Here is a 15,000-nt window from a genome sequence, read left to right as displayed (position 1 = left end):
TTCTTTTTTTCCGAACTCGAAGTTCACTCCGACAAAAGCGAGAAACTGAAGATATCGTGAAATGTTTAGCCCTCGAAAGTAAAAAGAAAATGAATGAGATTTATGAGACTAGAGGAAAGTAAAGTTAAAAAAAAATAAAAAGAAAAAAGAAAGGAAGGAAAAAAAGAGAAAAAAATGTGAAAAAAAAAGAAAGAAAAAAACAAAGAAAAAAAGTGGAATAATTTTTTCGAAAGCCGGACATTGATTTCGTCTGCTGATATTTTTTAATTAGAGCCGTGCTTACATGTAACGACTATCGACTTCATACCGAAGCAGACCAATATCGGTATTGGATTACCCTGTGTTTCTCATTAAATGATTTTCTTTCCCTCTCTCTCTCTCTCTCTCTCTGTCTTTCTCTCTTTCTCTTTTCTTTTTCTTTTCTTTTTTTTTCTTTTTTTTCAGACATTAGCACGAAACAGAAGGCAAAGTTCGGATAAAGGGTTGCGTGTGGCAAAACGAGGAGAGGGTAACACTGGGATAACTAAATGCAAAGCTTCCCAACGGCAGGGAAAAACCGACGATCCGATAGATTGTGATCCATTAAAGCGATGCCTGTATGAAAACTAGATTACGGCTTTTAAAAAGCTGCCATCCAATTATTTAAGCGCATCTACTACTACTATTCTGTCCTGTTCTTTCTCTCTCTCCATCTCTCTCTCTCTCTCTCTCTCTCTCTCTCTCTCTCTCCATCTCTCTCTCTCTCTCTCTCTCTCTCTCTCTCTCTCTGTTTCTCTTTCCCTCTCTTTCTCATTTGTTCTTCCTGCCTCTATTCCGAGCGAGTATTGTTATTGTTCTCGTCGTCGTTCCGGAAAGAGTGTAGAGAAAGAGCTAGAAATATGGCACACCTCAACGAAATAATCCGTTTCCCTTAATCTCGTAAACTGGTTAAAATCTAGAAGACGAGATGGATTCGTTTGTTTTCGAAAACATAATTTTCTCCCACTTTATTCACCGTTATATTCACCAAAGATGTCGACGATGAGAAATCTCTCTCTCTCTCTCTCTCTCTCTCTCTCTCTCTCTCTCTCTCTCTCTCTCTCTCTCTCTCTCTCTCTCTCTCTCTCTCTCTCGTTGGTGTTCTCATTATTATTATTATATTAAATTCGGCGAAAGAGTAGTGTTAGTCACATGTGTAAATGAGACATAATCTAATAATTTATCCTCTTTGGGTAGTTACATGGATGACTTCAAGACTTTCTCTCTCTCTCTCTCTCTCTATTTTCTAATATCTTTGTCTTCATCGAGTGTATTCCAAAGTCGAAAAGCAAGAGAAAACCATTCTCGTTGCACGATCGCGTTATCTACGCACATGAATAATGAAGATCATCAGACCAAAGTATAATTATCAACGAGAGTGCACCACGTCCAATCTTGGATCCTCGAACGATCCAGAATCTTCTCTGTGTAATTGACGATTTCAAAGGAGAACGGAGAATATTTGGATATTTTCGGGAAACGAATTTAATCGCGACCCCACGGAAGGAAGAGATATATTCTATCTTTGGTTAGAGAATTTCCTTCGACCAACCCCTTTCGTACTCTCTTCCGTTCGTATTACATCTTAGCCCTTCGTCTTAGAAGCGAGTTCACGTCGATTATCTGTTATTAACTTTCAATGCGGAGAAGACGCGTCCAAAAGCTCTTTTCCTTGTCCTAGGTTCAGGATTGCAAATGTCTGGGATACGTAATCGAATTTCTCCCTCTCTATTTCTCTTTCTCTCTCTTTCTCTCTCTATATATATAGTCGTATATATATACATAGTCATATATATATATATATATATATATATATATATATATATATATGACTCTATCTTTCTTTCTCCATAGAACTAATTGACTTGGTGACTAATTCGAAGTAGCGCGCGAAGCTTTTATAAAAATTTAACGATTCACCTGATTTGCCAGTCTTCTTAACTGACAGGTCGAACGTTGAGTAGGTAAAAGGAAAAGGGAGAAAAGGAAGAATTGGAGTTCGTCTCTCTTACTCTTACTCTTACTCTTTCTCTCTCTCTCTCTCTCTCTCTCTCTCTCTCTCTCTCTCTCTCTCTCTCTCTCTCTCTCACTCTCTATCCGTATCTCTATCTCTATATCTCTATCTTTTTCTCTTTCTCTCATTTTGACTCCATATACGTAATTGAATTATAGCCGATTTTATTCCTTTTCGTATTGCAATATCTGTATTCCTCGATCGATCATAAATCAAAAGAAAGAATATCGATTTGATTTCGTTCTTGTTTAATCCATCTTCGACTTCATGAAATGGGTCAAAAGACAAATTGATCTAAGTTTGGCAAATGAGAGGAAAAAAAAGAAATAAGAAAAAGGAGTAAAGTAGGAAAACTTTTCCAAGTCTATCTCGATCGTCGGATTCGTTCCATACTTTAACTAGACTCGCTTTAAAGAATTACAAACAATCGCGTCACCAGGTAGGCATTTCATCGACCATTGCAAGTCGAAACGCGAATAAGGCAGGTCAGGTTAGAACCTTTCCTGTCTCCGACCTTCGTACGGGCGATGACTCAAACAAAGCGATACACACAAACTTCTGCGACCGATAGCTTTACGCTAAAAAGAGAACGTGTCTCATTTTGACAACTACCATAAGCGTACCAAATATCTTGTGAATAAAAACAAGTTGGATGAAATTTGATGGAAAGCCATAATAAACGTAAAATCGAATTTTTATTTTTCTTCATTAATAAAAAAAAATAATTAAAAGAGCGAAGACATAATACAGATGAAGAATTTATTCGCAATTATTAGGACCAACGAAAATTAAATACCCAACGCTATTTGATTGGAATCGTATCATTGAATTTCGTCGCTTTATAACACTTAAAATCCGTGTCGGAGGAAATATTTCGCGTAGGTTGCCATAGCGGGTACGGTCCACAATAAAAACTCCGAAAAATCAACGATACATCCTATCCATGGGTATAGAACGCAAACAAATTGGACGACGATCTCTGTGAAAAAAAAAAAAAGAAAGAAAAAAACTAGCTGAAGTCCATCGGATCTCGGTTCTCGTTTCCTCCTCCTCCCCTGTTTCTCTTTCACGCACACTCATTCTTCTATCTCTTCCCCTCCCCCCCTTCTCCTGTTATCTCCGTTCGCACGATGGTCTTTGGTCGAGTTACTCGCACTTTTGTATGGTATGTATCGTACACGTGTACATATACATGTATATGTGCGCGTGTATACGTAATATATGATCGTTGAGAAAGAACGCAAGAGATTCAATTTTAGTATGTGTATGTGTGTGTGTATATATATATATACATGAAACGACACAACGTATTGCAACGCGACAATGACGACGAGGAACGACGACGGCGTCGATGGCGGTGTACCTTGACACGGATGGCTCTCTGAATCAGCCGACAGCTAGCAACAAACATCACCTCGCTATCAACTCACGCCTACCACCTATATACGAAGTCGCAGTCGTTCGTTGGGCGTACGTATATACTCCCTTCTTATGCTCTTTCTCTTTCTCTTTCTCCCTTTCCTTGTTGCACGACAATATAGCACTCGACAAACGAGAAGACAACGTCGATAAGCAATATCGTTCATTCCGAATGGTCGACTCATCTCGCTAATTTCATAAAAGACGAAAAGAAAGACGGAGAAAGAGAGAGAGAAAGAGGGAGAGAGAGAGAGAGAGAGAGAGAGAGAGAGAGAGAGAGAGAGAGAGAGAGAGAGAGAGTAATATCGAAGTATGCGAACAATGAGAGATCGTTTAGATCAGATCGAAAGATAGAAATATCGATCATAGAAAATCATTTGCCGAGAATTATCGATGGAAGTTTTTACGAGAAGAACGAAACGAGAATTCTGAATGACTAGAATTTTTCTTATTTGTTTGACGATGAATAATACTCGAGATAAAATATCCTGGCATATCATTCTTCAATATAATTATTAACGTAAATGACGGATAAAGTTTAAAGATGATCGATCAGATATCGGAGAAGTTCCAAAAATTTTGAAGATTAGTTTTCGTCGAGTCACGAAAAGAAAGCGGGAGACAAGAGATAGATACGTCATGCATATGCGTAAACAACACACGTTACCTAAAGGAGCTCTCTGCCCTTGATATATGTACTATATATATATATGTGTGTGTGTGTATAGAATATAGATATAATACACACTATATCTACAGATACGTATGTACACAAGTGTAGTAGTCATTTGAAGGATGCCTGGAAAGACAGGAAATGTTTGGACGGACGTATTTGGAACGCGCTGTACTCGACGGCCGACAGGGAAAAGCAGCCTCGAAATGGGGTGAGATGAGAGTACTGGGGTGGTTCCAAAGGGAATGAGAGAAAGAGAAGAGAAGGGCTATTCCTATCTCTCTTCTTTTTCCTATTTCTCTTTCTCTCTTCATCTGCCTTCCTTTTTACGTTTCCTGCATATCTCTCTCTCTCTCTCTCTCTCTCTCTGTCTATCTATCTATCTATCTATCTTCCTTTCTTTTTACGTTTCCTGCATCTCTCTCCCTCTCTCACTTACTTTTCCCATTCCTGTTCATCTCTTTCTCTTTCTCTTTCTCCCTTTCTCTCTCTCTCTCTTTCTCTCTTTCTCTCTCACACATATTCACTGACTCTTTTTCTCTCTCTCTTTTTCTCCAGGTTTCTCGGACGAGCTCGCCGTTGCACCCTTCCATTGTCGGTTCCAGGCACGAATATACCTGATCTTATGGGAAATCCATACTGGCCCTTACTTCGGTGGGAATATGAGGGGAGGGGTGACTCGCACTCCTCGTTGTATCTCACTCTTAACCCCTGTACAACGTAGCGTCGTCTTTTGCGCACCCCCTCTTCTTTCTATCCTCCCCTACATCAACGCGTATGAAACGAATGGAGAAAGTTATCCTCTGTTCTACGATAATTTAAGAATGGCAAATGATTCGCTTTTCCCTTTTTCTTTTTTTTTCTTTTTTTTTTTTCGTTTTTCTTTTCAATCGACACGAAGGAAAAACATGAGCAAGAAAAAAAAATAAAAAAAGGATATTTGAATTGTTGCAAAATATCATTCGAGATCGGAGAATAGAGCTAGCTAGCCAGCCGTCTAGCTAACTTCCCTTCGAAGTCGAAAGAAAAAAATTTTCAGATTTTGTTTTTTCTTATTTTTTAAAGGGAAGAAAAGAGAAAGAAAAAGAGAGAGAGAGAGAGAGAGAGAGAGAGAGAGGTCACGAATGAATTTCTTGCTTCTCGCAAGAATCCCGACGCGAAACCATAGAAAATCGGCAAAGATTACCGTTAAAATGAGCAGTCGGCTCTCGTCGTGGCAGCCGCCAAACCGACGACGAGAGACTTCCCGCGTACCGTAATTTAATCCTTTAACGAGAGAATCGCACGCCTCATTAGCGATCCGGATTCTCGTGCGCTTCTGAAAGCATCGACCGCATCATCATCATCATCTTTTTCTTCTTCTTCTCATACTTATTCGTTACCCTCGTGTCCCCTTCGTCGTTTGAGCGAGACGAGAGAGACGACTTTCTCGAATACACCTAAGGTACGAAACAATATATATATTTTTTCCCTCTCTCTCTCTCTCTCTCTCTCTCTCTCTCTCTCTCTCTCTCTCTCCCCTCGTCGTCTACGCTTCGACGCTTCGAACTTCAATGTTCGCTCGGGAACATTCATTTTTTTCTTTTTTTTAATTTTTTTACCCCTCCCTCACCCTCCTTGCACCCCTCCCGACCTTAATATAAACGAGGGAGGTTCTTCGATTTCGAAATATAATACGTAACGTGTCGTCTTTTTTATCGACCGATAATTGAATTAATCAATACGTGTTTAACAAAGTTAATTATAATGCGATTAACACGTTATTAGACCACATTTCATTCGATAAACCATGGATTCGAAGAAAGAAATTAAGTCAGGTTGATACGTACGTAAGGTGCACTTATACTGATTAAAAAAGAAGGAGAAAAGATGAGAGGAAGGGAAGAGAAAAGAAGGGATTCGTGGTGCTTTCAAACGGGAACGCTTTCAAACTTTTAATATTTTTTTCTCGGATCCTCTCATTTTTCCAATCTTCCGTACCAGTCGATCATTTTTTTAACGAAAGTAGAATTTTCTATATTTGAGTATTATAAAATAATATATATATATATATATATATATATATATATATATTATATATTATATATATATTATATATATATAATACTATATATATATATTATTTTTCTCATAGCGTTAGTTAAAGAAATCATTTTTATTTCTTTTTCGTCACGAGAAATCACAATTGTTTCTCATCTTTAACCAAATAAAAAGGAAAAGTAAAACGTTTCGATCTTGGAAGATCCACCGGATAAACCTTCGACCAGCCACGATAGTTGCTGCAACTTTATAGAACGAGCACGATTAACGTCGAACGTATTAAAAACGCCATTGAATATATTAATCAAGCTTTTAACTGAAAAACTAACAACACGTAAAAACCATTTACGCCAAATTATTACGTTCGCATCGTTAAGGATACTTTGCGCATGCTTTATCTTTTCATTAAATCCGAATCAAAACCGAACTCTTTATCTTTTTTTCAAAAAGAATATTGATTAGATGAAGACGAGCTAACGAGAGAAGCAGACAGAGAGAGAAAAAGAGATTAAGAAAGAAAGAGAGAGAGGGAGAGAGAGAGAAAATAAGAAAGTGTTAAATTCACAGCGACGACGACGCATACGCGACTAAGTCAAGAAGAAAAATGAATAGAAACGTAAACGAGTACGAAGAACGTGGGCGATCTCAAAAGAAAGAGAGAAAGAAAGACAAAAAAAGATATATAGATACGATACACGGAAGAAGAATCGAAGATGGATCATGAATGATTCGACGATAGAGGAAGTAAGAAATAAAGGGGGAGTGAGTGAAAGAGAGATAGAAATAGAGATAGAGAGAGAGAGAGAGAGAGAGAGAGAGAGAGAGAGAGAGTTGACGAAAGGAAAAGAGGATAGAAAGAGAAAGAAAGATTCCGCTGCCGGTGGAAAAATATAACCTGTTGGAACGCAAAAGAGCGAGAGAGGAATGCGCGGGCGCGCGACGAAGAGAGATAATGGCCCGAAAGGAAGAGGATGAAAGAGAGGCAGATAGAGAAAGAGAAGAGAGAGAGAGAAGTTGGAAGATAGTGAGGGAAGAAGAAGAGAAAAAGAGACATGCTCGGAGAGGGAGTGGGATGGAAAAAGAGTGAGAGAGAAAGAGAGAAAGAGAGAAAGAGAGAAAGAGAAAGAGAAAGAAGGAACGTGCGCGTCCCAAACCTACCTCAACTCTAAACTCGACTTTCGCGACTCGATTACGATCGGATCGATCTTTTCAATTCGTGTGCGACTTTAATACTTCCAATCAGCCGGTCCGCGTGTGTTTATATTTTTTCACTCACCCTCTTCCCCTCCTCTCTGTCTCTCTCTCTCTTCCTCTCTCTCTCTCTTTTCCTACTCTCACAAACGCTTTTTTATTTCCTTTTTTTCTCTTCTTTTTTTTTAAACGCACCTATTTTGCCATGCGACTCAGGTTCGGTGCTGTTAAATGGACCGAAAAATTCATCGGCTTTAGAGAAGAAAAGGAAACAGGGGACGTTCTCTCTCTCTCTCTTTCTCTCTCTCTCTCTCTCCCTCTCTCTCTCTCTCTCCCTCTCTCTCTCTCTCTCTCTCTATGTATCTTTCTTTTCTCAAGCCCCCAAACGAAATCGTATACGTGAAATCGAGCGTATTCTTGCCCGAGCCGTGGCAAGAGGCCCGAAGTTGAACACGTGCCCAACGGTGCTACTATTAAACTTCCGGACTTGACTTTGACAGCAACTGGAGAAAGAAGGACATAGACAAAAGAAAGAGAAGAAAAGAGAAAAACTGTGGTAAACGAAAGACTTTTCGATTTTTTTAATAATTTTGTTTTATAATTTTATTTTCGTTTTATTTATTTTTTTTTTTTGTTCTCTTTTCTATTCTCTTGTTATTCTTTCGACGATCTAATACGGAACGGTGAGTAATTCATACTTTCACAATAAATAAACACTTCAATAATTACCAACGACAATACCAATTAAAAGATTTGGACGTATTTTTTATCGTTTTTATTATATTTATTCTCGTCTTTTTCATCATACATAATCGAAAAGTCGAATGGTTCTTTAAATTTCCATCTCAACCAAACGTACTATATACATATGAAATACAAATGTCTACGTATTATATGTATGGTAAAATACACGTAATAAGAATCGCGATCTTGGCCGTCAAACACATCGATTATAATCGCGCGTTAATTAGAAGCAGCCTCGGAAAGCTTCGCGTTTCAATATAATGAAATAGAGAAAGAGTGAATGAGAGAGTGTTAGAGAGAGAGAGAGAGAGAGAGAGAGAGAGAGAGAGAGAGAAAGAAAGAGAAAAAAGAGAAAGAAAGAGAGAGAGAAAGGAAATTATAAATAGTCGTTCTCTTTTTCTCACATAACACGTGTACGATCGAAGTCGATCGAAAGAGCAACGCGATCTGTTGTCGATGGGATTACGTCTGCACGATAATATATCTAATTCTAATCTCTGACTTCTACGACGATCAAGGAGAAAAAATCGGTTCAGATAACGGCGATGACGATTTGTTCGATGTTTCCACGTAATTGTTGTTTAATTTTCCCGAGGAGACGTGTTTGAATAAATAAAGAGAAAAATCGATTGATTCGATCAATTGAATTTAATTTTTTCGAAATCCGTCCTTTCGATCTCGATTTCTCAAAAAAGCGCGTTTCGCGTGCGGTAGAAAGAAAAGAAAGATAAGGAGGAGGAGGTAGAAGGAAGAGGAGGAGAAGAAGGATAGTATGAGGAGTACGGATTAAACAACTCTTTCAATTAAAACTACTATACCATTTGTCTCTACTCCCCTTTTCCTCTCCAGAAAGGGAAAAGGTGCCATGGAATAATGAGTTTCGTAACGAGCCGCCGTTCTCTCTCTCACTCTCTTTCTCTCTCTCTCTTTCTCTCTCTCTCTCTCTCTCTCTCTCTCTCTCACTTTCCACTCTTCCTCTCTTTCTCTGCGAATGAAGGACACGAGGGCAAAAAGAGAACGTTTTCTGTAAAAAGAAAAAAAGAAAAAACCACAAAAAAACAAAAAACTCCAAAAAGCAAAAAGTACAAAAGGCACAAAAAACACAAAAAAGAAAAAGAAAAGGAAAAAACTCGGAAATGCATAGGTTTTTCGTTACGCATAGGTTTTTTACACGCGAGCGTAGAGAAAAAAACATTTTCGTTGTTTTTCTTTCTCTTCTTTTATCTCTTTCTTTCTTTCTTTCTTTCTTTCTTTTTATGTAATCATCAATCGAAAAGATAACAAAGTTCTTCACGAGAAAAAGAGAATGAAGGAAACAAATGAAGATAGTTGAATCAAAACAAGCTTGTTCGTAAAAATGACAAGAAATTAAGAGAAAGCAGAAAAAGAAAAATGAGTGCTAAGAGAGTGAAGGGGGTGGAAGGGAGGAAGGCGAAGGAGGGTCGGAGGGTCAAAGAGGGCGGGAAGGTGAAGGGATCAAATGGGGCGGGACAGGACCGACGGGACGATCGAAAAGCAAACTCGATCGCGAGTCGAGTCAGCTCGTTCGTAAAACGCGTGCTCGAATAAGTACGTACATACATACATACGTCGCGTCGAAAGAAAGAAAGAAGTCGATCACGTGGTTCCAATGCCGATCTCCATTAGACTCACCTTGTGGTGCTGCATGATGGCAGTGGCCTTTCGCTTCGCGGACATATTCAGAAGCGATGCGTCCTCTTTCTCTCTCTCTCTCTCTCTCTCTCTCTCTCTCTCTCTCTCTCGCACGCACACACACCCCTCTCTTCCTATCTCTATCGCTCAATGTGCGTGTGTGTATATGTATATATATATATATATATACATAGATATATGTTCGTGTGTGTGTATGATGTCTCTCTCTCTCTCTCTCTCTCTCTCTCTCTCTCTCTCTCTCTCTCTCTCTCTCTCTCTCTCTCTCTTTCAGCGAACGGAGTAAAAAAGGTCTCTTTCTCTCGCGTGCAGCCTCTCTTCAATTCCTCTCGTACCTTCTCCCCTTCGTCGAGTGTCTTCCGTCTCTCTTCGCCGCTATCTTTCCTTGTCTTTCTCCCTTATGCGGGAGGAGCGTACCCACCCGCGTCAATTTTAACCACGACGACGAAGATTCTCCCTCGATCAGATCGAACGGAGAAGAAAGCAATGAGAGTCCAAATAGTTTCTTCTTTTTCTTCTTTTCTCTCTTTCTATATCACCTATCTCTCTCTCTCTCTCTCTCTCTCTCTTTCTTTCTCTCTCTCTCTCTCTCTCTCTCTCTCGTTCTTTCTCTTTCTCACACTTTAACGCATCGCGCGATTCCCCTTTCACGCACAACTTTAACGTTGATATCACGTAGCAAAGTTCGACACTTGGTTCTCTGTCTATCTCTCTCTCCCCCTCTCTTTATGCTCCCCTTCTTTTTTCTCTACTGTCGTCTTCTCTATCTATCTTTCTCTTTTCTCTATCTCCAACTAACACGCACACACTATCTGTCCGCTCGAATCCGTCATTGTCCACCACGGTAACGTCACAAAAACGTATGTTCTCTTTCTCTCCCACTCTTCTCTCTCTCTCTCTCTCCTTTTCTCTTTCTCTCTCTCTCTCTCTCTCTCTCTTTCTTTCTCTCTTTCTCTCTCTCCCTCTCTCTCTCTCTCTCTCTCTCTCTCTCTCTCTCTCTCTTATTCTATCTTCTGCAAAAGAGGAGTAAAAGGAGTAGGCGGCCGACGTAGGACGACGACACGATCGAGCCGCGCACGCACACACGCCGCGGCGAACTTATCCGGCGCGAAGAGCAGCAACGTGTATATATCCGCGATCCACGATCAGCTGGTCTCTCTCCTCTGCGAGATCCTTCGACGTGATATATTCTCGGTCTCTCTCTCTCTCTTCCTCTCTCCCCCTCTCTCTCTCTCTCTCTCGGAACTTCCACCACCTTCGAACTACGTACGCACGTATGTACTTCGTATATACTACGTATTTCGAGCGGAAAAATGTCGTGGCGTGCGTTCTCTCCGCTCGTCGTGCTTCCTTTCTAAAGCTTACGGAGTTATGGGAGAGACATGTATTTGTGTATGAGTGAGTGATTGTATTCTCTCTGTGTATATGTATGTGTCATGAGAAGAGCGTAGGTTGGAACGCAGAAACAAGGTTACTCTATGTCTCGTCGTCGAAGGCCGATCTTCTCGTTACATGCTGCACGTTAAAAAAAGCTCTCTCTCTTTCTCTCTCTCTCTATCTATCTATCTATCTATATATCTATCTCTTTCTCTTTCTCTCTATATCTCTCCCTTTCTCTTTCACCTTTGAAAAGCTTTCTCACTCTTTCTCGCTTTACCCGTTCGTGGAATCTTCTTTTCTCCCCACTCTATATTCCTATTTGTCTGTCCGTCTGTCCTCCCTCTCTATCAGCGCGTCTTTTCACCTTTCGTCAGAGTCCAAATCGCGCGCGCGAGTGACGATAAGCAAACGGCAACGAAAAAAGATGACAGGCGTGAATAGAACGCGATGGGAGCCGCAATTCTCTCTCCTTATCTCTTTCTTTCTTTCTCTTTCTTTCTCCTCTCTTTCTCTCTCTTTCCTTCTCTCTCTCTCTCTCTCTTTCTATCTCTATTTCTACTTCTTTCTCTTTCTTTCTCTCCTCTCTTTTTCCCTCTTTTCAAAGCTCGAGGTGAGAAAGCGACGTTACGCTCCTAGATGAAATCACAGAACGTCCTCGCATCACGAGCGCTCACGGCGAACTGGCGACTGGCGACGCGCTGGCGACCCCCTCTCCTCTTTTGCCCCTCTCCACCACCACATCACCGTCCTCCACCTCCACTGCCACAACCTCCTTCACCACCTCCACCTCCAACTCTCTCGTCGCCGCTGCCGCGCACTCCTACTCCGCCCCTCCGTCCTGCCGCTCCCGTTCCCCTATCGCTGTCTCTCTCTCATTCCCACTTTCATACTATCTATATCTCCCCCTCTCTCTCTTTCTCTCTCTTTTGCGTGCTCGCTCGATCTCCCGACGCCTCTCTGACCCAACCACGAGGCAACTCATCTCTCTCTTTCTCTCTCCCTCTCTCATTCTCTCGTTCACCAACTATACTCCCCTCTCTACTCGCCGCGCCCTTTCAGGACTCTCGCGTCCTTGTCTTCCTCAACCGAGCTCCCCATCGCTCCCTTTCTCTCTCTCCCTCTCTCTCTCTCTCTTTCTCGTTCTCACCCCTTTCGATCCTCTCTTCGCTAGGTACCTCTCTCACTTCAACGGACCTTCCTTTCCCCGCACTTGCCTTCCCTATCCTCCTCTTGGCGCCCACATCGTTCCTCTCCACTCCTCTCTCTCTTTCCTCCTTTCCCCCCCCCCGCACCACCTCTCGACAACCATCGACCCTCCCCACCAACTAAGCGGCACTACTACCACGAGCGGCACCAGCGAAGCTGAGTAGAGCGTGTATACCACTGCCGTAGTAGACGACGGTGGTGACGGTAAGGTAGGGTCTGTCACTGTCAGAACCCCGTCCTCTTCCTCTCTACTCTCCCTTCTTTACCTCCTTCTCCTCTTCCTCTTCTTCCTCATCCTCATCGTAGTCCTTCTCATCGTGGGGTCCGCACCGCTGGACGGGACGGGTAGGAAAGGACACGTTTGAAGGCTCGTAAGGGGTCGACCAGGGTGAAGGGTGGACGGTGAGGGATGTACAGGGGTGCGGACGATGGACAGGGAAGGGCAGAGACCAAGGGCTGCGTTTTCTCTCTTTCTCTTCTCTCTCTTTCTCTTCTCTCTCTTTCTCTCTCTCTCTCCTTTTCTCTCTCTCTATCTCTCTCTTTCTCTCTCTCTCATTCTCTCCTTCTCTCCTTCTCTCTTTCTCTACCTCTCCCTAGAACCAACTTCCATGGGTGTGCTAGGTAGAGGTATATGTACGCTTAGAAGGGTACGAGCTCCTATTGCTTCTCACTTCCCTTCCCCCTTCAGTTCCTCTTCACGTGTTCTGTACTCCTATCTCTCTACGTCTCTACGTACGTACCTGCATTACCGCTTCTGTTCTCTCTTTCCTCTTTCCTCGTTTCTTTCTCTTCTTCTTCTTTGGTGTCATCGTCTCTGTGATATCGTTACGCGTGTATAACTCCCATGCACACATTCGTACATTTCTTCCTTTGCACTGTGCCGGGATCCCGAGATATCGTCGATCTTCTTAGAAACGAAGAAAAAGAGAGAAAGAGAGAGAGAGAGAAAGAGAGAGAAAGAGAAAGAAAGAAGTTTGCGTTTTTCTTTCTCCTGGTCTACACCTTCGATCCTTTCTCTTTCTCTCCTCTTTTTCACCCTTTTTCGCATACCAATGAGAAAAAGAATGCTCGGAAAATAGGTCGTTCTGTGTACATAAAACGCTCTCAACATTCACATATTCTTAGAGCCGAACTTTTCCGCATTAGGTAATCTTTTCCCTTCAGTTCCGTTTTGATATACACGAAATCGTTGTTTATTCGACATTGTTATTTCCATAGGTTAATCGTTCGTAAGTCTGACTTTCATGTTAAATCAATCTAATGAAATTTTATGTACTGTGATTTGTACTATTTTGAAAAATGATAGATAAAGACAGACAGAGAGAGAGAGAGAGAGAGAGAGAGGGAGAGAGAGAGAGAGAATATAAACAATTTTCATTCGGTAGCAAGAAACGCTTCTAATTCCATTGACTCTTTCGAAATACGACTGCTAGAATGGCAAATTCATTCGGCCGTATTGTACGCGATAACGATCTAAGCAACAGTTTGTTCCTAAGGGGTAGAAAACTTCGGCTAACGCAAGGAACGACCGAGAAAAAAAGGTCTTCGAACTTTCCGGCGAAAGTAAAACGATATCCGATCGTCTCGTCGCTTTCGATTCTATACGCACACACATGCATACATACAAGTGCGAACACGCACACACACACACACACACATACCTATATACGCGAACAGGCGACACAAGCTATCATCGGGATGCAAGACGTGTATTTTCTCTTGAAACGAAAAATGTTCTTTAAGAAAGTGGAGTAGTAGCGGCAACGACGTTCTTTTCACTCAAAACGCTTTACTGGACTATAGCGGGAAGATGTGAACGATGTAGGTGGTTATGTAAGAAAGCCGCACGGGATCCTTGACGAGGTGTAATAATTCATCGGCGAATAATACACGCTCGTTGGCCACTCGCTGCCGTCGATTTAGACTTCTATTAGTAACACAAATACGTGAATACCAGGCGGCCCCTCTATTTCTCTTTCTCTCTCTTCCTCTTCTTCTCTCTCTCTCTCTTTCTCCCTCTCTCTCTTCCTCTTTTTCTTTCTCTTTTCCATGATGCCGATATATACACACACGTACATTACGATGATGTATCGACTCAGGTATATATGGCTAACGCTTTTAACGCGCTGAGAAAAGTACGGGAACACTTGTGTGTCCTCGACGTCGTCGTCGTCGTCGTCGCGTCGGTTCAGAACAAAGGCACCCGGACGTATTCTAGGAACCTATCACCCCTACCGAGAACTTTACAACGATTCTCCTCCATGTCTCTATTGTCACAATTAAGAAAGAAATACAATATTCTCCATGTCTTTATTCTAAATCGATTAATAAGATAACTTATGAGATAACGATATTATTGCGTTAAAAAAAAGAGTGACGTAGATTAACAGCGAAATAAACAGGTAGTAGATATGTGTACATAAGACATATACATCTCAGAAAACTTTTCTATGAATCATCGCCCACGTCCGTACTCATCTCGTCTCCAAGAACGCGTCATCTCCCTCCTCTTCAAGAGTTTCTGAATCAATCCCACTATCCGTGTTAACCTCTCATATGATACAAGATAAAAAAAAAGAAGGAAAAAAAACAAAAAGAAAAAAAATGAAAATATGCCCATGTACATCTAGATAATCCCAGTATG

General features: G+C 41.4%; 1 protein-coding gene across 7 annotated transcripts in view; it reads right to left on the bottom strand.

The window, feature by feature from the left end:
- Positions 1-15,000, bottom strand: part of LOC124432777 (nucleolar protein 4-like) — a 57,504-nt gene that overhangs the window by 39,409 nt on the left and 3,095 nt on the right. For 2 of the 7 annotated variants that reach the window (XM_046981963.1, XM_046981962.1), the window contains exon 1: positions 10,106-11,852. The exons of 2 other annotated variants lie outside the window; for them this stretch is intronic. Coding sequence is in view for 2 of the 5 variants with exons in the window: in XM_046981959.1 (XP_046837915.1) it covers positions 9,753-9,797 (45 nt within the window). In the remaining 3 variants the exon portion in view is untranslated. Of the gene's footprint in view, positions 1-8,917; positions 8,943-9,752; positions 9,940-10,105; positions 11,853-15,000 lie in introns of those variants that run through there. 3 more of the 7 variants (XM_046981959.1, XM_046981964.1, XM_046981961.1) reach the window with 3 other exon arrangements.

The sequence above is a fragment of the Vespa crabro genome, chromosome 1, assembly GCF_910589235.1.
Source record: "Vespa crabro chromosome 1, iyVesCrab1.2, whole genome shotgun sequence".
In the NCBI taxonomy this organism is placed as follows: Eukaryota; Metazoa; Arthropoda; class Insecta; order Hymenoptera; family Vespidae; genus Vespa; species Vespa crabro.
This window is presented reverse-complemented; position numbering and strand designations above follow the sequence as displayed.